General features: G+C 41.7%; 1 protein-coding gene across 1 annotated transcript in view; it reads right to left on the bottom strand.

Moving 5' to 3' along the window:
• Nucleotides 1-453: 453 nt before the first annotated feature.
• NLK (nemo like kinase) overlaps nucleotides 454-20,692 on the bottom strand; it is a 168,833-nt gene continuing 148,594 nt past the window's right edge. Inside the window, exons 8-11 of the mRNA XM_039253362.1 lie at nucleotides 12,736-12,822; nucleotides 5,396-5,594; nucleotides 4,395-4,488; nucleotides 454-2,303 (exon numbers count right to left, since the gene is read on the bottom strand). Coding sequence (XP_039109293.1) covers nucleotides 2,249-2,303; nucleotides 4,395-4,488; nucleotides 5,396-5,594; nucleotides 12,736-12,822 — 435 coding nt within the window. The 3' untranslated portion in view covers nucleotides 454-2,248. The remainder of the gene's footprint in view (nucleotides 2,304-4,394; nucleotides 4,489-5,395; nucleotides 5,595-12,735; nucleotides 12,823-20,692) is intronic.

Raw genomic sequence — 20,692 nt, 5'->3', positions numbered from 1 at the left:
CGGGGGCAGGAGGTGGAGACGAAGAGGAGGGTGAGGTCAAGTCCTCGGCAGTCTGCTTCATCCAGAGCAGTCCACTTGTATTTATTTAATGTATTGGACGCTCACGTATTGAAAGCTGATCTCACATTGAAAATAGGGTTCTTTGTAAAAAAAAAAAAAAAAAAAAAAAAAAAAGCTTGAGAGAAAACCACTGGGTTAGACTCTAAGGTCTGGAAAGACTTTCAAATGCTATGTATTTGACTCACAGTGTCTTTAATGTTAGTTAATTAAGTTTTAGATACGTGTTTTGGCAATGTAAGTTTCGGGAAAGATTTTTAAAAGCCACAACTAATTTCCTCAAAGATCCAAACAGAACTCCAAATAGGAAACGTCTTAAAACCGCCAAATCAGGACAAGAGCTGTACTGAAGAGAAGACAAAGGAAGGGAATCGAATTAAGAAAAGATGACACATCTTTTTCAAATGTCACATTTAATGTTTTCACCACTGTACTTCAAATCTACATTGTACAAAGTGACCAGTAAGTGTGCCACGGTTAATTGACCAACCTCTGAGATTGTACCTTTCACACCAGTGTCTTCTTGGGCTCTTTTGATACTAAACACGTTTCTCATTCAAGTGAATTGAAATGCTTCAGTTGGGGGTGATTCTCAGGAGCCTCATAAAAAAAAAAAACAAAGATATTGCACCATCTTTGTTTAGTAATTCAATGTTTGTTTCTTTCACAGCAAATAATTACTTCATTGAAGTTAAAACTTCCAAACATAACTTATTAATAGTCTTCAAAGTCAGCTCAGATCACTCAAGATGAAAATACTCTGCTAAATACAGATAACTTACAATAACTTTAACAGTTAATTGTCCATAACACACACCAAGGTTTTTTCCTAGACCAATTTTAAGACGATCCATTAGTATTCCTTGTACAGGTGAAAAACGATCTTCAATGTTCTTGTCTTTTTATTTTTAATATAAAAGTTGGAAGGGACATTCAAGTTTCAAGTCTCCACATTGAACTTAAAAAAAAAAAAATAGTCATCATCAGCAATGTGGAGGTAAACAAGCCAAGTTGTATAACTCCAGGAGGTAGAGGCCTTCAGTTTGTATTCATATATACATATGCACAGAAGAATTCAGTGTTCCAACAGAAAAAAAGAATTTGTCAAAAAGTAATAAGTTATTTACTACTGTGACATTTCAAGACTCCCACAGCTTTGCCTAAGGACACAAAACACGTTTGACATAATTCCCTATGTGCCTTTTTTTTGTGGCGTTAAAATTTTTAAAAATTCGTCTTTGTCTTTATTTATTTATTTTTTTTAAACTGTCCAGTGCAGGAAAAGTCTCACAAATTTTCACAGACCTAAAATGTGCAAGCTAGTTCTCTCTCTATACAGCAATGTTGGGATTCTTTTGAAATTAGCCCAGAAATGAATTATTTACACACGTGGAAGATGCATGCTTGGGGGGGGGGGTTCTTTTATGTAAGAAAGAGCAGAAAAACTTCTAATAAAAATAGATTAAATATATATATATATATTTATACTGGGTAAGGAAAACAGAAGTTTCGTCTTTCCTAGTCACAAACTCATTCTCTCTACCCACAACATTGGATTTTAGACAGCACACATCACCGTCACGGCTCTAATGAGAAGCTAATTATAGGGCTTGATCATTAGGTGGCATGCCCCACCCCCCCACCCCACCCCCAGGTGCAGCCACGATCAGCTCACGTGGCGCCATGATTGGTCGCAGGCAAGGTTTCCAGATTCTCTCATTTTAGAAAACCCCAAATTTTCAGGAATGGCTCAAATATCAAAACGGACGACTGTCCTGTGTGTGTGTGTGTGTGTGTGTGTGTGTGTGTGTGTGTGTGTGTGTGTGTGAACAATCTCACTTCATTAAAAAAACAAAACGAAAACAAAATAAAACAGAAACACAAAACCCCAAAACCCCAAATTTGGTTCAGTTCTCTTTTGTTCTGACGTGGGCCATAACAGCTGCACTGAATTCATAAAACATGTGCAACTCCGGGTAAAATATTTTTCTTCTAAAAGCACAACCACTTTACAAGATTAAAAGTCTAGTAACATTTCTAAATATTATTCGTTATCATACAAGTAGTGGTTGTTAATTTAAAATTTCATTAGTAAAATTACAGTACGAGCATGATTAACCTCCAGAATTGCAAATCCCAGACTCCAGTGGAAAGCTACATTACATCTTCAGTAGTACATTATCTTCCACCGTCACTCCCACACCAGAGGAGATGGGGGCATCTCGGACGGCTGGGCGACAGTGGAACTGGAAGAAAACGGAGACACGGTGAAACCGGCGGTGATGCCACCAAGGGCAAGAGCGCGAGTCAGTACGTGGGGCTTCCTCCCTGCCTCTCAAAAAATCCTAAAGCCCGTTTCTGGATTTTTGTTTGTTTAACGTCTCACTGTTCGTTCAAGAATCTGCGCCTGTAAGCGAGGCGACAGCGATGGGCCTGAGAACGACAGGTCATTGACTCGTTGTGGGGCGCTGTGCAGCTCCTCTCACCTTCCTTTTCCAGAAGGGAGGATGCCGTCCACCTCACCCGCTACTGTGAGGAACGCGTGAGATAATGTATGGGAAGTGTTTTTCCACCGCGCCTAGTTCGTAATATGAAGCCAATGGTGGGTACTGTAAACAATCGTGTCTATAACCAACCAGGAAAATAACCTTAAAGGATGCAGAATGATCCACTTAAAAGCAGCCTCTCAGAATACAGTGACTTTCTGTGGGGGCCTATTTTGAATGAGCCTCCTAAGCACTCTTTTATCAAGTATTAGTTCAGTAGTAATGGATAATCACTTGGCATCTGTTATCCACAGATCCGTTTTCTCAGTTATTTCACGTATCTGTCTAATTCTGCTAACTAGATTATAAACTTGGGGTGGGGGTGGGGGGTGTAAGCGCTTTGCTTCCCGGGGGCCCGGGATACTGAATAACGGGCACCTGAAAGGTACGGAAACACGTGATTGGCTGGGCCACGGACTCTTAGGGGAAAATAATAAAACGAAGTCCTTTTAAACCACAGAGAAACCTAAAAAGGCGACCCAGTTCCTTCTCTCCACAGACAAATCCATGCAAGAAACGCAAGTCACCCTCATTTAAAAAAATTCTTGACTTGGGTTTAACAAATTCAATCAACTTCCAATACCACGTCAAGGCCAGTTAAAAGGGAAGCAAGGGCAAGTGGGAGAAGGAGGGGCAGAAAGGCAGGTGGGGAAGGAAGAGGGTGGCTTCCCAGCTCCAGATCCGTCCTTCTCTGCCCCGCTTTGTGATCCTGGAGCAGACCCTGCTTGCACTGGCCTCTGCCACCTGCCTTGTGCGGGGGGGGGGATACTGCACGGTCACAGCAGCAGGAAGCGGCTTCCCTTCCTGCTTCTGGCGTGGGGTGTTTTGTTTTTTTGGTTCTAGTGTTGTTTTGTTTTTTGTTTTTTACATGGAAGGCCCAGTTTTGTTCTACCTAAACTTTCTGGCCACCTTCTCTGCAACCCAACAGGCCTCTCTGATGGACCAGTTCTGCCCATTCTTTTCGCGAAGTTTCCTCACCACCCTCACGCTGTATGTGTTCCTACGACAGCCATATCCTCTCTGAAGAGGTCCAAATCTTATTATTAGCCTTGGGTGGGGGGGCCTCCTCCAAATTCTTGATTTCTTCCTCGTTCACTCTTCCCTCGGTCTACAGGGAGTACCTGCTTTTTGCATTTGCTACTTTGGGACACTCCGGAATCTTCGAATGCACCTTTTTAGAAGTTAACCATCTTTTCCTAGGCAATGCTTCTTGCTATTAGATTTTCCCTGTTCACATTACTGGGTGTGGTTTCTTTCTCCTGACTGGACCTTAGCTGATGCAAGGAGTTAGGGAAAAAGAGATGGCGAAGAAAGGGCAGAGAGAGAGAGACAAGGAGAATGAGGCTTGTTGGACTCGAAGCGGCCATAAAGCTCTTTAAACAAAACTCTAAACAGGACACACTAGCCTCACACCTATAAAATCATCCCCCTTGCTTGCAGCGGTTACTAAGGTGGTGGGGATGGCGGTGGGAGCCCAGATGACCACGTCTCACTCGAGGGCAGCGGCCACCATGCAACCACAGCAGGAGGGCCCCTAGCTCCCCATGCACGTCACCGGGGAACAAAACTGCTGACGCGCCAGCCCGACGCAACCGACGAATTGGCGTCCGCGTTAAAAACGACTGCTTACAGTTTTTAATTTGCTTTGGACTAAAGCCAAAACTCGTAGAAGAAAACCTCCTTTTTCTCCATAGGATTTCATCTAAATGAAACCAGAAATATGCTGCACCGCCAAATCACAGTGGCATCCTTTTAATCACGAGAAAGTAAGGATTACATCCATATAGTTACCTAATAAAGCTCTTAAAAGCAGCAGACTGCGGGTTGATGCAGAGAGGCACTCGGTTTCCTTTCTGCTGTTCCAAAATGAACTGGTGAATAATTTCTGTGGAGAAAGCAAACGTCACATGACCCATGCCACTCTGCAGGCCCGGGAGCAGTGCACTGGCAGCCAACAGGCCGCCTCTGTAGGCCTTTCCGATGGGCGTCATTAGATTGAACGCACATAACACGGATCAGGCAGACTCCAATGGAACTTTCTCGAAACCAAAATGACAGTGGCTGCCAAACACAGGCAAACCCCCTTCCCTGCCAAGTGGCATTATATGGATTGGAAACCCCATCAGTGGGAGAAGGAAAATGGTCTGTAAATTGGAGAGCAGTCCCAAAGGCTTGGCATGATGAGGGGATCTTTTAAATTACCGGTAATTATTGCCTTTTTGAAAAACATCTCTGAAAAAGCCCCTCAATTGGTGTTTAGGTACATAGTTTTGGGCTGTTTACTTTGAGGACCGCTCCCTTGTAAGTGCCCTAAAATGTCTAAAGTCATTCAGAATGTTGGATGTCCTTGATCTCCACTGTCACCCTGGTGAAGAGATGGCGGCAGGGAATTTTCAGAATAGCCGATCGGAAATTCCCCTCTCCTGTGATCGTCCAAAGGAATGATTCCCTCAGTAGACATTTATCCTTTGTAAAGTTTGCGTGTTATACAAAAAACAGTATGTTTCATCTGATGAAACCACACTGAATGAATACACATTAACTGCTTTGAGTCACACTCACTAAGTAACTAATCTTGGGAAGCTTCTCTGCCTGACCTTCTACTTGTACTATTAAATCAGGGTTTTTATATGCTTTCTGAGCATATTTGCCCTGGCCAAACAGCTATACGCGAGGTTGTAAAATAAACATATGGAGGAACTTGGGTCGCCATCCCGGACTCGGCCTTTTCACAGCCACATAATGAAAAACATTATTATCCTACCTGGCTGGGGGCCAAGAAAGATACTCACCTTTAACCTGTCGAACAGAACTGAGGTTCTTCTCAAAAGTGTCATCAAATTTGGGATTGGTGACGGGCTCAAAGTCACTGGTATACACTCTTCCAGTAGAGGTGGAAAAGCAACATTTACACATACACGTGTGATAGCGGAGTCGCCCTTCATCTAAGTAGGGGTGGGCTAAGGCATCCTTAGCGGATATTCTTTTGGACTGAAATCAAATTCAGAGACCAGCACATCAACACTACAGATAAACACGACTGTCCACACAGGATCTTTCATAAGACACAGCGACTGTTTTTCACAGCCCATCCTTAACTTACGGGACATCTTGGGTATAAGGGGGTGACTGAATTTAGAGGCGGGGAGGTAGTGTTAGAGGGAGTATGTAACTTAGGACAACCGACCACCCAGTGCCACCATAAAGTACTCGGAAGTGACTCTGCTAAGATCCCCAAGAGTTCCGACCTTGAAATGGATATGCGCCTGTCAAACATGGCCAATACCATGACATTTAAATATGTAATGCTTTGGAGAGGATAAGTTTACATTTTAAATAACACTTTTATTTTCTAAATATGTTTCAGCATTCGGTAGAGATGTGATCATGGTGGCAATTTTACAAAGCTGCTTGAAATGTTTATCCTCTGGGAATACCAGCTGAGGAGCCGAAGCCTGTGATGAAGCCGGTGGCGTTAGGCAGCAGAGAATGGTCTGGATGCCACGTTTTGACAGCCGGCTCTGGCCTGTGGTTTTCTAATACCTCAGACTAGAGTACTTCATGTAGTAGTTTCAGATTTATGCAAACCATAAATTTGTTTCTCTATTAAAAAAAAAAGTCACTCCTCTTCTTGGGTTAGTGGACACACAGGTACATTTTCAGGTATTTAAGGATGGACTCAGTACAGAGTAGAACAAGAATGGACCCTGAGCCCTGCTCCCGATATAATCAAGCACTTCACGCAACACAATAAAAAACAAAGAAACCTGTTCCCCACTCAAATAAACCAAAAATAACTGGATCATCCTGGCTGCTTCTGGTCCCCCAAATAACGAAATAGTATCAAATATTTCTCATAACCCTAGATCCTTACAAACACTTTTATCACTGGTTTTGTGCCATGCTGATGTTAAAAGGCATGTCATGACTTTTCAGGATCTGAGAATCACAGAAGAAAGCTGTTTACCCACCACGGACAGACAAGGTGTAAACTGGACAACCGCAGCTTTATTCCTTCACCACCTGTCCTGTGTCGTGTTTGGTGATCCCGCCCCTCTGCAGCCTGACTCGCTGGGACATCTTAGCAAGTGAACTTTTTTTTTTTTTTTTTTTCCTAAATGGGTCCAGCTATTACTGGAGGTTCCACTGGGATAAAGGCCTATTGTCCAGAGCCAAAAGAAACAAGCTTGCAGAGAGTACACTTTGCCCAGGACTGGGCCCCTCCGAGTCCTCAGTATCTCTGGCTGGTCTCAGGTGCAGGCTTTTGCACACTGCAGCTGGTTCCTGGCCCAGTCTATTTCTTTTTATGATTGAGCGTGGCCAATCGTGAACACACTGGTGGCAACAGTGATTGAATCTGGGTTTTTTTTTTTTTTTTAATGTTTTTTTATTTATTTCTAGGAGAGAGAGAGAGTGCATGAGCAGGGGAGGGTCAGAGAGAGAGGGAGTCACAGACTGAAACAGGCTCCAGGCTCTGAGCTGGCAGTCAGCACAGAGCCCGACGTGGGGCTTGAACCCACGAACCGCGAGATCATGACCTAAGCGAAAGTCGGACGCTTCACCGACTAAGCCACCCAGGCGCCCCTGAATCTGGGTTTTTAATTTTATTATCTGACCATTAGGTCATTTCTGTCAGGTGGCAGATGTCAGAAATTGGGTCCCTGTCAGCTGCCGCCAGTCGCCGGGATCTGGTTTTCCTGTTAAGTATTTTTTTGTTTTGTTTTGGTCTGTGGATTCTGATATTTCCAAAACTTCAGAATGCAGGGTTGAAAAGGGTTTGGTGTTATCCCAACTACTGACAGCACGCGCTGTGTTTGGATGTTCTGTGCACACAAACACGGCGCCTCTGAACTGTCTTACCTAAGAGAAGCCTTTGAACGAAAAGTAAATCAAATTCCTAGCATGTGATGATCAACTTCTATTTCTCTAAACAAATTAATGTCTCTTTATGACTTCTGAAACAAGGCTAAAGAAAGAAGACTCATTACGTAAGGGGTATGAACACTGAAAAGAACTGCCCTGCTCGACTGAGAAAGAGATCACAAAATGATTCAGATTTTCAATAACGTTCTTTGGAAGGACCTGATGGTACTTAATTAGGTCCTATATATTTTTAACTGCATGCCATACATACCTTGTTTAACTGATCAACATTTATAGTAGGTGTGGACACCTGTTGCTACCCTAGATTTTGTTGCTTTGTCAAAGCTGGCTCTTTCAGTTTTGAAGAGATGGTAAAATTTCCCATTTTTTAAAAAAATATTTAAAATTTTTTGATGTTTTATTTATTTTTTGAGACAGAGAGAGACAGAGAATGAGTGAGAGAGGGGCAGAGAGCGAGAGGAGACACAGAAACCGAAGCAGGCTCCAGGCTCTGAGCTGTCAGCACAAGAGCCCGATGCAGAGCTCAAACTCGTGAATCGCAAGATCATGATCTGAACCGAAGTCAGATGCTTAACCGACTTCAAGCATCTGAATGACTGAGCCACTCGGGCACCCCAATAAGATTTTCCATTTTACAAACACAAAATATTTCTAAGTGAACATATTGATGTACATTGTATACTTCTGAGGGGAGTTAATATATCATGTTATGAGATTTCTTAAAAAGAAAATAGGGCAGGGGGGGCTAGGTGGCGGGTTAAGTGCCCAACTTAGGCTCAGGTTATGATCGCATGGTTCGTGGGTTCGAGCCCCATGTCGGGCTCTGTGCTGACAGCTCAGAGCCTGGAGCCTGCTTCAGATTGTGTATCTCCCTTGCTCTCTGCCCCACCCCTGCTCACACTCTGTCTCTGTCTCAAAAACTAAAATAAACATAAAGAAAAAAGCAAAAGGGGCAAACTCCTATTCCAGCTGGTTTTCAGAAACAATATCAACACATTAAAGACATATACAAAGAAATGGAAAGATTTCTAAAACATTATTCTTCCTTATGTATTAAATATGTTGGCTCTTTAGAAATGTTTTCTTGCTAGAGTTGTAACTCAAAGATTAAGCTTTAACTGTGGATTAAAAGAATACTCCTTAAGTTACTAGGGTACAGAGTAAGAAGCAAAATATTTCTCTTCAATATCTTAAAAGTTTTAATATTTGGTATGTAATTGTATAAGATAAAGAGACCACGTGATATTCCTATTCAAGCTGACTCTGGACAAATCAGTCTGAGTTAATCGTTACAGCATATTTTTTTTTGTTACAGCATTTTTATTTTTAATTTAAAAAATTTTTTTAAATTATTTCTGAGAGAGAGAGAAAGAGAGAGAGAGAGAGAGAGAGAGACGGAGAGTGTGTGTGTGAGCAGGGGAGGGTCAGAGAGAGAGGGAGACACAGAATCTGAAGCAGGCTCCAGGCTCCAAGCTGTCAGCACAGAGCCTGACACCGAGCTTGAACCCACAAACAGTGAGATCATGACCTGAGCCGAAGTCGGACACTTAACCGACTGAGCCACCCAGGTGCCCCGGTACAGCATTTTTAAAACATCTGTTTTCTTCCTGATTTTACTGCCAGGTACAAATAATGCTACCACAATATTCTACAAGGTTTGTGTTTGTTTTCTCACAAAAAGCCTAATCATTTTTAATTTGATTTTTTTTTTTTTTTACCGATTTTGCTGGTCAGACAGACTAATACCATTTTGTCTAAGCTTACGGAGTAGCAAAATTATGGATTCAACTACATTAGATGAACGATAACAGGTAAAGTCTTTTTTTTTTTTTTTTTTTTACCTCCCACCCCCATCCAATGCACTGGTAAAGTGCTTCTAAAAAGAAATTAGTTTTTAGGATGCTACAAATCACAAGGGCTTAATGTGTCCTTAAATTTTAATCTGATTCTTAGTTAACATTAAGACCTTAGTAATAATTAATTTGAGTTAATAAGCCGTTTTTGGACAACTGGAAAACATAATTTTAATATACAAAGGCTCTTCTTTAATACATTATAGAGGAATGAATAGTATATAGTCAAAAAAGATGTGTAAATACCTTTGGGTCGAAGTACATATGTGTTTTTTTAAAGAGCATAAAAGAATATGTGATGATAGGAGACGTGTATGCAAGATAATAGATGTGTGCTTGTCACGAGGAAAAAAGTGACAAATTTTATCTAAATTCCTAATAGTTATTGTTGTGCGTTAAAAATATTGTTTGTAACTATTTATTGCATTTAGATAAGTTAAGGTCCCTGGAGGTTTGTTTAATGCCTTCGCTATTTGAGTTAATAGTTAATTTCATCTTTATAAACTGGTTATTTATTATACCCCATCCTTTCCAACACTGTTGATACTGTAATAATAAAAGAACCAGAGCCCTTTAACCTCATCCACTAGTGGTTTCTGCTTTCTCCTTATATTTGTGTAAAGGCTTGTACTACAAGCTGGAGAATTAGACTTTCCATGAGAAGCATCACAAGAACCTCAGTAAAGGGCTGTTGTCAGGTGCTCCTGACTACTGGATCCAGGGTGTAAACTCATGGGCACAGCTGATACCATCACCACAGCCATCCTGGACTAAACCACAGAACTGAGCCAGGATTTCCAGGAATGGTTCACTCCAGGAGCAGACGTGTGGCAAGGGACTGTGAACCCAAGATCAGCAAAGTAATTAACTAATTATTTCAGACTAACTGGATTAAATAAACAGATTTAATTATGGTTAATGTTCTATTTTTAATGATATTTTTAAAAAAACCTCATTTAAAAAAATGTTTATTTTTGAGAGAAAGAGACAGAGTGTGAGTGAGGGAGGGGCAGAGAGAGGGGGAGACACAGAATCCGAAGCAGGATCCAGGCTCTGAGCTGTCAGCACAGTCCCGACGTGGGGCTCGAACCCATGAACCACGAGATCGTGACCTGCGCTGAAGTCAGATGCTCAAATGACTGAGCCACCCAGGCACCCATAAAGCCTCATTTCTTCATAATGTATCGCTAACCCTCAACTTAGCAGGTTAAAATCAGAATGAAACACTCATTCAAAATGGTATCTATTTCCAACTGAACCCTCAAAACTGGAAAGAGAAGAATCCTTACTATCAGTCATAAACTACTAAAGCATCAGGCCTATTTAAAAAGAATCTGTAAGAACATAATGACATATATTGGTTGGCCTTGTTCTATAAGGCGATGATAAAAATGGGTAAATATTATCTCAAGTGACTTAATGGAATTCCTTTTCTTAAAGTTTATTTATTTTGAGAGAGAGAGAGAGAGCACGCGAGCATCCTGAACAGGCTCTGTGCTCTCAGTGCAGAGGCTGATGTGGGGCTTGATCTCTGAAACTGTGAGATTATGACCTGAGCCAAGATCAAGAGCTGGACACTTAACCGACTGAGCCATCCTGGCGCCCCCAGGGTTCTTTCTTTTTAAATGACCATGTAGTGATTCACACAGGTCCAGTAAGAATCTATCCTCTGTTTTACCCCCTTCTTATAATCTTCTTATAAATCTTACCCCCTTCTTATAGATAAATCTAATGTGTAACTATAAACACACTATACTTTTCATTTTAATTAGGTGTGACAGCCCTACTCTTAAGGAAAAAGGACTACATGTCACAGGTAGAACTATCTAAAAGGCCTGCCAGGAAAACACGCCTGGTGTCTACTTTATGGCTTGGGAAACTCTAGCCTTAGGGATGTAAAGATTATGAGCTCCTGGCAGGTCAGGACCATTAATAAACCTGGGATCTCTGAGCAAGAGGACCCCTTACAGCTATAAGTATTGCAGGTTAAACCTGGTACTGGTGAATTTCATGGTTCTTGGTTCCTATTCTAAATAGAATAAAGAGAGCAACATATTTCTGACACCTGAAAGTAAAATTAACCTCAGGGCCTTTATAAATTCTCCTACAAGCAGACAGAAATAACCTCTGAAGCCTGAAGTTCACGTGGTTCTGGTTTTGTTAACCACAAAAGATATATAAAAAATACGTAGGGGCGCCTGGGTGGCTTAGTCGGTTAAGCGTCCGACTTTCGCTTAGGTCATGATCTCGCAGTTTGTGGGTTCGAGCCCCGCGTCGGGCTCTGTGCTGACTGCCAGCTCAGAGCCTGGAGCCTGTTTCAATCTGTGACTCCCTCTCTCTCTGACCCTCCCCTGCTCACGCTGTCTCTCTTGCTCTCTCCTAGAAATAAATAAAAATAAAACATTAAAAAAAAAAAAAAAACGTAAAAGGTCTTCATGGATTAATCAACCATGTCCTGTTGTATACATAGTTCAGCTACATAGATAAACTTGCCAAATAAAACAATGAACAGAAAATTCACTCTGGTCGCTGAGAAGCAGCTGTTTTCTCATTATGAACGGGCCAATGTAAACTTCATAAATGGTAGTTTTGTGTTTTCTTCCCCCTTTTAGATACCTGTTGTGTTTTGTATTTGGTGACTTTCTTGTGCTCTTTGCAAGGAAGATGTTCTTTTCTAAATGCTCCCAACTTTGAGTCTTCTTCGGCAATAGTTTTTGGCACAGACATGAATCCTAAATATTCTTTGGATAGGGGCGCCTGGGTGGCTCAGTTGGTCAGGCGTCCGACTTCAGCTCGGGTCATGATCTCACGGTCTGTGGGTTCGAGCTTTGCGTCGGGCTCTGTGTCGACAGCTCAGAGCCTGGAGCCTGCTTCGGATTCTGTGTCTCCTTCTCTTTCCACCCTCCCCCACTCATTCTCTGTCTCTCAAAAATGAAAAAATGTTAAAAACTTAAAAAAAAAAAAAACCTAAAAAAAAAAAATTCTTTGGATAAATAAATGAATGAAGACCTGAAGTTGGTCTCAGAAGAATTGAGTCTAGAAATAAATCTACCATCTCAACGACCAAAAGAGCAAGCAGTTCCTTATGGGCAGAGTTGTTCAAATACTGTTAAAATTCTTTTCTCCTGATTTACCTTGGCATCAAACTCCTGTTCAAATACTGAGATCAACACGGATGGTACAGGTCCCTGTCTCTCTTCACGGGATGTTTATGTATTAATAATCCAACTTCTCTGTGATGGGTCAGTACAAAGATACACATGGACCCGGGGACTGAAGTTTACCTTTGAAAAGTCATTCTTTACATTGCTCATCCATTTGAAGTCAGGACATTTTCCTTAGAACGTATGTATTTTTAATTCATTAAAAAATATATAAATATAAACATTACTTACTGGATCAAAGACCAACATCCTGCAAAGGAGATGAACAGCTTCATGGGTAGCCTGGCTAGACAGGGTATAAAGTACAGGAAGAGATGGCTGTGAAAAAAAAATAATAAAGAATTAAAACATGTGAGTCTCTGTATGTGTAGATCTGGAACACAGCCAACTTGTGACAAGGTAAGCACAAGGCTCAAAAGATGTGTGCATGCAAGTCTAAACTCAAAGGGAACGGTATTCCCCTCATTAACCAGTCTTCGGAAGCAACGACTGACTGCCAGTAGCATATTTCGCATTGCATGATTACCCACTGGAGGTGAGAACACAATGGAGCCTATGAAAAATGAAAGCTAACTCTGTAAATATGGCGCTCCTGTTAGCCTTATGCTGTAAATACTCTGGAAAGAAGGGAAGACCGAACATGCCTGGAAAGGAGAGGCAAAAATATGCAAAACTTTAGACATATGCGAAGGTAAGCATGTAACCTTGCAAAGCAATCATGTGAACTATGTCTTAAATGTCTGCCTCCTTCCAACAGAGCCACATACGAAAACCCTGTAAGAATAGCATCAAGACGTCTCAGAACCATGAGGAGATAATTATTCATCTCACAGAAGTTTTCTGCAGGGTCAAGGACTAACAGTGAGAAGATGAGATGAGGGTTCTAATTCACTAATTAGATAAATCAACATGTCTGAGTCCCAGGATTCTTTTTTTTTTTTTTTTAATATTTTTTATTTATTTCTGAGAGAGAGAGAGAGACAGCGTGAGCAGGGGAGGGTCAGAGAGAGAGGGAGACACAGAATCTGAAACAGGCTCCAGGCTCTGAGCTGGCTGTCAGCACAGAGCCCGACGTGGGGCTCGAACCCACGAATTGTGAGATCATGACCTGAGCCGAAGTCGGACGCTTAACCGACTGAGCCACCCAGGCGCCCGAGTCCCAGCATTCTTAAGCATAGAATGAGGCTGGATGAATGATGTGAAGTTTACTTTAGCTCTAAAATTGTAGGAAGCTTGATGGGATTACGACAGATAAAAAGCATCATGTGCATAGAACCCATTTATCACTGGCACTCAATATTTGTAGACCAACTGACTATCCTTTGTTGCATTTACATGTTTGCATATAGAGAAGTATTTCTTGTTTGGGGCGCCTGGGTGGCTTAGTCGGTTAAGCATCTGACTTTGGCTTAGGTCATGATCTCGCGGTTCGTGGGTTCGAGCCCCGCGTCAGGCTCTGTGCTGACTGCCAGCTCAAAGCCTGAAGCCTGTTTCGGAGTCTGTGACTCCCACTCTCTCTGACCCTCCCCTGCTCACGCTGTCTCTCTCTCTCTCTCTCTCTCCTAGAAATAAATAAAACATTAAAAAAAAAAATATGGAAGTCTATGGTAGCCCTGAAATTATTTATATTAGTCAAGATAAGGGGTGGAGCATGGAAAAGAGGTTTTAGTTTACAACTTAATTTACATATTTCCCCTAAGAACTTCTTTATTGTGTAAAATTAAGTAATCTGATGTTTTTGAAAGATTCTGATTTTTGGTTGGACTGCAGATAGCTGGTCTTTTTCAATGGCTTATGCAGGTTTGCAGCCAACTTCCAGCCAATTCTTACTAACCAAAATATCTTACAGTAAGTAATTCTCTCCTTTCCACTTTTTTTTTTTATTTTTAAGATTTTATTTTCATTTATTTAAATTTTTAAAAAATTAAAAAAATTTTTTGTTGAGAGAGAGAGAGAGAGAATGTGAGTGGAGGAGGGGCAGATTGAGAGGGAGACACAGAATCTGAAGCAGGCTCCAGGCTCCTAGCCTGACACAGGGCTCGAACCCACAAGCTGTGAGATCATGACCTGAGCCAAAGTCGGACGCTTAACCGACTGAGCCACCCAAGTGCCCCTAAGATTTTTTTTTTTAATGTTTTATTTATTTCTGAGACAGCGTGAGCGGGGAAGGTCAGAGAGAAAGGGAGATACAGAATCTGAAACAGGCTCCAGGCTCTGAGCTGGCAGTCAGCACAGAGCCCGACATGGGGCTCGAACCCACGAACTATGAGATCATGACCTGAGCCGAAGTTGGACGCTCAACCGACTGAGCCACCCAGGCGCCCCTAAGATTTTATTTTTAAGTAATCTCTACACGCAGAGTGGGGCTCGAACCCACAACCCCGAGATAAAGAGTTGCACACCCCACTGACGGAGCCAGCTAGGCGGCCCTCCTGGAGAACCCAGCCAGCTCTAATCCTATCTTTGAGGTGGAGGCATGTTCCAGCTTAGGGAACGAAACGCTGGCATGAGTACTCGAACTGGTGGGTTCTAATGCAGCCTTTGCTAGAGTCAGGGAAGGTGCTAGAACCTTGGCTTTCTCATCTGGTAAACTGGACCAGCACAGACCAGCCTGCCAACCCCAAGCATCGCTGATCATCTCCTATCCACCAAATCCCAGGCCCTGGGCTCGGTGTTGGGGCCACAAAGATAAGCATCAGGCCTCAGGCAAGAAAAAAACACAGGGACAAACAGTTCTAGAAGCCACTGGATGGAAAATAGAGAACAAATGACAAGGCAAAATTTGTTAAGGCTTGAGGATGACCAGATACAAGGTGAGAAGCTTGTGGAAATCAAATGAGTGGATGTTAAAAGGCGGCCTGAAAATTTACACCCTCCCTCCTCTTGCTTTCTTTATAGAATTACACCATAACAAATACACTAAAAAGAAGGCTAAATTTCATGGCAGCTTGGAACAGTCATATGAATATGTTTCCTCCTTTTCTGTGCTCACTGCATGTTCAGAAGGGGTACAGAGATAAAGAAGTCAGTTCAGGTATGCCGACACCTCTCCAGAAAGCCGGCAGCTAATATTTTAGTTCTTAGCACCGGCTCCACAGGAAAGATACAATTCTGGAGATGCTGTGCTGAATGTCTAACTCCATTTTCTTCCCTTCTAATTCACCTGCCATCATGGTTGAAACCAGCTGGACCCAGGGTATCAGAACTAGACAAGCAGTTTATATTTCTCATCAAGTGCGACAGAATCAATTTGAGAAAAAGAAAAAAAAACCAAACAAACCAGGATGCTTAGAAATATGCCCTAAATATTTCACTTGGGAAAAAGTTGTTGATAATTCCCCCAACGTTCACACACCTTACTTTTTCCCCTTTAGAACCCACTAGTCCATTTTCTGTTTGTTCTGCCGGTTTATCACCCACTTAGCAATGTAGGAGTGAGTGGATGCCGGTGCTGAATCACGGGGACAGGAAGGGCTGTAAAGAGTGCTCTGTTAATGACTGTGATTAACTGTCAGTGAAATGAAGCAAGAATGAGCTTCTGGACCTGGACATCATAAGCTGTGTGAGTCCTGCCCTGTAAGCTTTCAGGCAGCGGCAAAGAAGCTGTGACCACGGTCAGCAACGTTAATTAAGTATGTACAACGGGCAGTGCACTATATAGTAAGCACTCTGCGGTTATATAAAAGAAATCCCTAACTGGAAAAGAAGAAGTTTCAACTGAATGAACGCTCTAACGTAACCTATTATATGTAAGATAGGGGACCTGTCAGCAGACAGGTAGTGTTTCACTTTTAGGAAAATATTACATGGATTTCTGACACAATTAGTTGGGAACAATCTGAGGAAAAAGGAAAATCTAAACCTTGTAAGAGATGAACAGAAGGACTAAAGGCTGATAGCTCACTTTTCAATCCTACCAGCAGGTCAGTGCCTTAAGTATCTACTTTAAAAGATGTCTGGGCCACGGCGGCTGAGACGGCATTCATCCAAGATTTTGAGTTGTAGAAGAGAAAACAATAAATAAAAAGTACTGAATGGTGTTTCTGTCTGCCCATCATTCCTTGACCTTTGGGGAACCACTGCCTTTTCACTCATGAATCCAATGGCTGAGCCTGCCTTCAATCTCTCAATTCCAAGGACGGGCACCTGACCCATGTCTGGCCAATCAAATGATATATTCCCTGAACACCTTGATTGGCTCTGGGATAGATCCATGTTCTAAAATAGGGACGGGACAGCCAAAGGTCTGGCTAATCCAACCATACCGCCCAGTCCTCTTTATTTTACCTACCTTTTTACCTACCTTTATTATAGGAGATAGAAAAAACTCAATTTTTTTTAGCTTGTCTTGTGTCTGGGAAGTTACATATTACATAGTTCCAGACAATGACATAGAAGCAGAAATATGTCAGGCAGTGGGCAAACTTCCTTTCCTGATAAAGGGGACAGATACTACTAGTGTTCCCTCTTTCCTCCATTTTCTTATTTTGACTGTGAGTGGGATTTCGGGACAAGCTACAGCCATTTTGTGACTGGGGGAAGATAAGCAAAGAGGGTATGAAATTGATGGTCTAAACATGGAAGAGCAGAAAGAAAGGGGGAAAAAAAAACAGGTCCTACATGACATAACTGAGCTGCCAGACCAGCTCCAGACTGCTTACCTTTGGACCTCTTGATATGAGGGAAAAAAAATGAGCCCCTATTTCTCTACACCACTGTAAGCAAGATTCTCTATTGGTCATAATCAAACATATTTGTAACTGAATCAGAGACCTTCCAAGTATTTTTTTCTAGATGTAACAGGGAAAGCTCTTTCTGCAGGGACTGATATGCTAGTAGAATATACGCCTGGACTGCTGGCTCCATTTTTATAAACACATGGGGAAAACAAAACAGAGAAGGGTCAGATTCCTGGCTTGGAACATCACTCGACTCCTTGAACCAGCGAGGCCTGAGTCAGCTGAAGCTCAACAACTTCACATAAAAAGTGGTAGGAGTCAGTAAGTTTCCTTTTTCGCTTAAGCCAGCTGTAACTGGGTTTCACTGAAAAGACGGCTGATGGATACACTGAATGGAAATATGTCTATTAATCAACCACACAAGTAAATTAATTTGAGGCAGTAATCTGTGAATCTAACAGCCAGCTCGATTCTCCTTTTGTATATGAATGGTTATATTTTTAAAAAAGTCCCAACAAACAACAGTACATATTGCTGTTGGTACAAATACATGTAAACAAATGCACAGAAAACTATGTTGGGGATGACAGTCTCTAATGAATCCAGAGCGGACTGGGATAGCGTGGAGGCAGCGGGGGATGACGAGTTCTGTGTAAAATTGGTATTTTACGTGTACTCACATAGTACCTCTGTATATACAAACAAAATTTAAAAAGTCTGCGGTGAAGATGTATGTGCCAGGCAGTGTATATTGGCTGAGAACAGAGGTTTTAGAATTCAAAAAATCCACTTTTGAGATCTGGCGTATGACCTTAAGCATTTTATTGGACCTCTGTAATCCTCCACCTCCTATTTATAAAAAGGAAAGATGAATGGTACGTGACTTAATGAATAAGGACTTAATGAATAAGAAGTGGTTAGGGCAATGACAAATATATGTATATAATTATATATCAGTACTGTTAGAAATGATTAATAGTAGTAATAGTGAAGAATGGTTATTTCCATCTAACGTTGAGTAGCTACTTAAATGGGAACCACCTGAAAAAAGCTTAGTTTTTCTTTTTATAATCCAAACTCAGCAATTGTATTGAAACGTTAGTATTCTGGGGCGCCTGGGTGGCTTAGTCGGTTGAGCGTCTGACTTTCGCTTAGGTCATGATCTCGCGGTTCATGGGTTCGAGCCCCGCGTCGGGCTCTGTGCTGACAGCCAGCTCAGAGCCTGGAGCCTGTTTCAGAGTCTGTCACTCCCTCTCTCTCTGACCCTCCCCTGCTCACGCTGTCTCTCTCTCTCTCTGTCTCCTAGAAATAAATTAAAAAAAAAATAAAAAAAATAAAAAAAAAAAAGAAACGTTAGTATTCTTCCTGAGTTTAAATACGGTTCATTTAACTCCAACATGGAGTAATTCAGAGTAAGTACAGTAAGTTCTAGCTTTCCCTGTGAGGATTTCCAACAGCCTAAGCAGCTTCACTGAGAATTATGGTTCCTTTCCAAAAGTTAGAGGCTTTTATTGTGTGCACACACTTTTATCTCACGTAATTACTCATGTGTTAATACAGTTCATCTGCCTTGTTCAGATACTTAAAAAAAAAGAAATTCATCTGAAATTTATCTGTAGGTTTTTGTAAAAAAAGACTTTTATCATGGTAATGCATAAAAAGGACTGAGCCTTATTTAATACCTTTTCTGCATCAATTGAGATAATCATGATTTTTCTCACTTAAAATGTCAAAAAATATATTAACAGATTTTCTGTAGGTGAGCCATCTTTGCACTCCTGGGACAAACACCACTTGATCATAACATGTTACTTAAAAAAAAAAAATCACAAGCTGGGGCGCCTGGGTGGCTCAGTTGGTTAAGTGTCCGACTTCGTGACTTGGACCCCCGCTTTGGGCTCTGTGCTGCCAGTTAGCTTGGAACCTGCAGCCTGCTTCAGATTCTGTGTCTCCCTCTCTCTCTGTGTCCCTCCCCACTCGCGTGCTCTTTCAAAAATAAACAAAAAAACTTAAGAAAAAAAATCACAAGCTATGCCTACCATTTTATGGTGAGAATTTTAATTGTTAATATTTATTAAGTGTTTAGAATACCAGACACTATTTTATGCTCCCTTTGCATGTACCAGTATAATAATTTATCAGTATAATAATTTAGTGAGGCAGGAATCATTTTTATTCCTGTTTGATAGTTGAATGAGTTGAGGCACACAGAAGCTAAGTAATTTGCCTAAGGTCACAAAGTGAGTTACCAGAAGAGGCAGGATTCACAATTCAGTCTGTCTGAAAACTGTACGACTCCCGGGACACTGTCGTCATGCTGTGCCCTGTGGTGAGCCTGAGACGGACGCCACAGCCTGCGCTCTGAATCACTACAGACCAAACAAGTATAACAGAGTATATGCCTGGTGTGGGGCGCTGAACTAACAACTACGTCCTCTGCAGAACCGTTACAATGTACAGAACTACATAAGCTATAGTGTATATACCGGATTTGGGGCCCAATTAATCTTTTAAAGTTAAAAACAACAACAATAACAACAACCTAAATGGCTACATACCAATATACTTGTGTGTGGGTGTGTATGTGTCTTCCCATCTCAGGTTTAAATGGCTGTAACGGGGGTTAAGGGGTAGAGAGTGGGAAGGGAAGGGGTAGTGAGTGGGAAGGGAAGGGGTAGCGAGTGGGAAGGGAAGGGGTAGCGAGTGGGAAGGGAAGGGGTAGTGAGTGGGAAGGGAAGGGGTAGAGAGAGGGAAGGGGTAGAGAGTGGGAAGGGAAGGGGTAGAGAGTGGGAAGGGAAGGGGTAGAGAGTAGGAAGGGAAGGGGAAGAGAGTGGGAAGGGGAAAAGCAGAGTCTGACTGATGGCTTAAGTGAAGAGCCTCAAGGGTCTGCTAACTTCTCTTGAGAGTAATGGTGGTATAAAGATCAACCAGCAAATGGAGAGGAAAACCTGGATATCCATACTGGGGAAATCATGGAACTAAGTAATACGCTAAGTTTCTTTACATTCAATTATATATGAGATACAAATCTACTTGGGTTAGTGTTCAATGCCCATGAACACCTGATGCAGGAGACCGTTTCTGGCACTGGTTAAAAGTATCTAAAGATGAGAATTTAAAGTTTTGTGCAAAGTGTATCTAGCTACTCTGGGCAAAAATGACTCCTAACTTGTTTCTACCCCACCAGTCTTCTCTTCAAAACCAAAATATTCCAACAGCGAGATGAGCCAGGGCTACCCCTAACTTTTACTGTGGCACTCCTTAAGACCATCACTAATCTTAATGATAAACAAAATAATAAAACTCTAGGAGGCATTACTGTTAAGAGGCTGATTCATGTCAAACCATATAGGAAAAAATTCTGCTTAACGTGTTAACCTATTTAACTAGTCAAATAAATATAGAACTTTATATTTTCCTTTCTTCCCTCCTTCATTTTAGACAATAATGTTTACTGTTTTTGTATTTAATTGGAAGTTCTAGGTTTTTACAACTAACAGATTTTTATT

This window comes from Hyaena hyaena, unplaced genomic scaffold, assembly GCF_003009895.1.
Source record: "Hyaena hyaena isolate Hyena2069 unplaced genomic scaffold, ASM300989v1 scaffold_10, whole genome shotgun sequence".
Classification (NCBI taxonomy): Eukaryota; Metazoa; Chordata; class Mammalia; order Carnivora; family Hyaenidae; genus Hyaena; species Hyaena hyaena.
The sequence above is the reverse complement of the archived record's forward strand: the minus strand, read 5'-3'. Positions and strand labels throughout refer to the sequence as shown.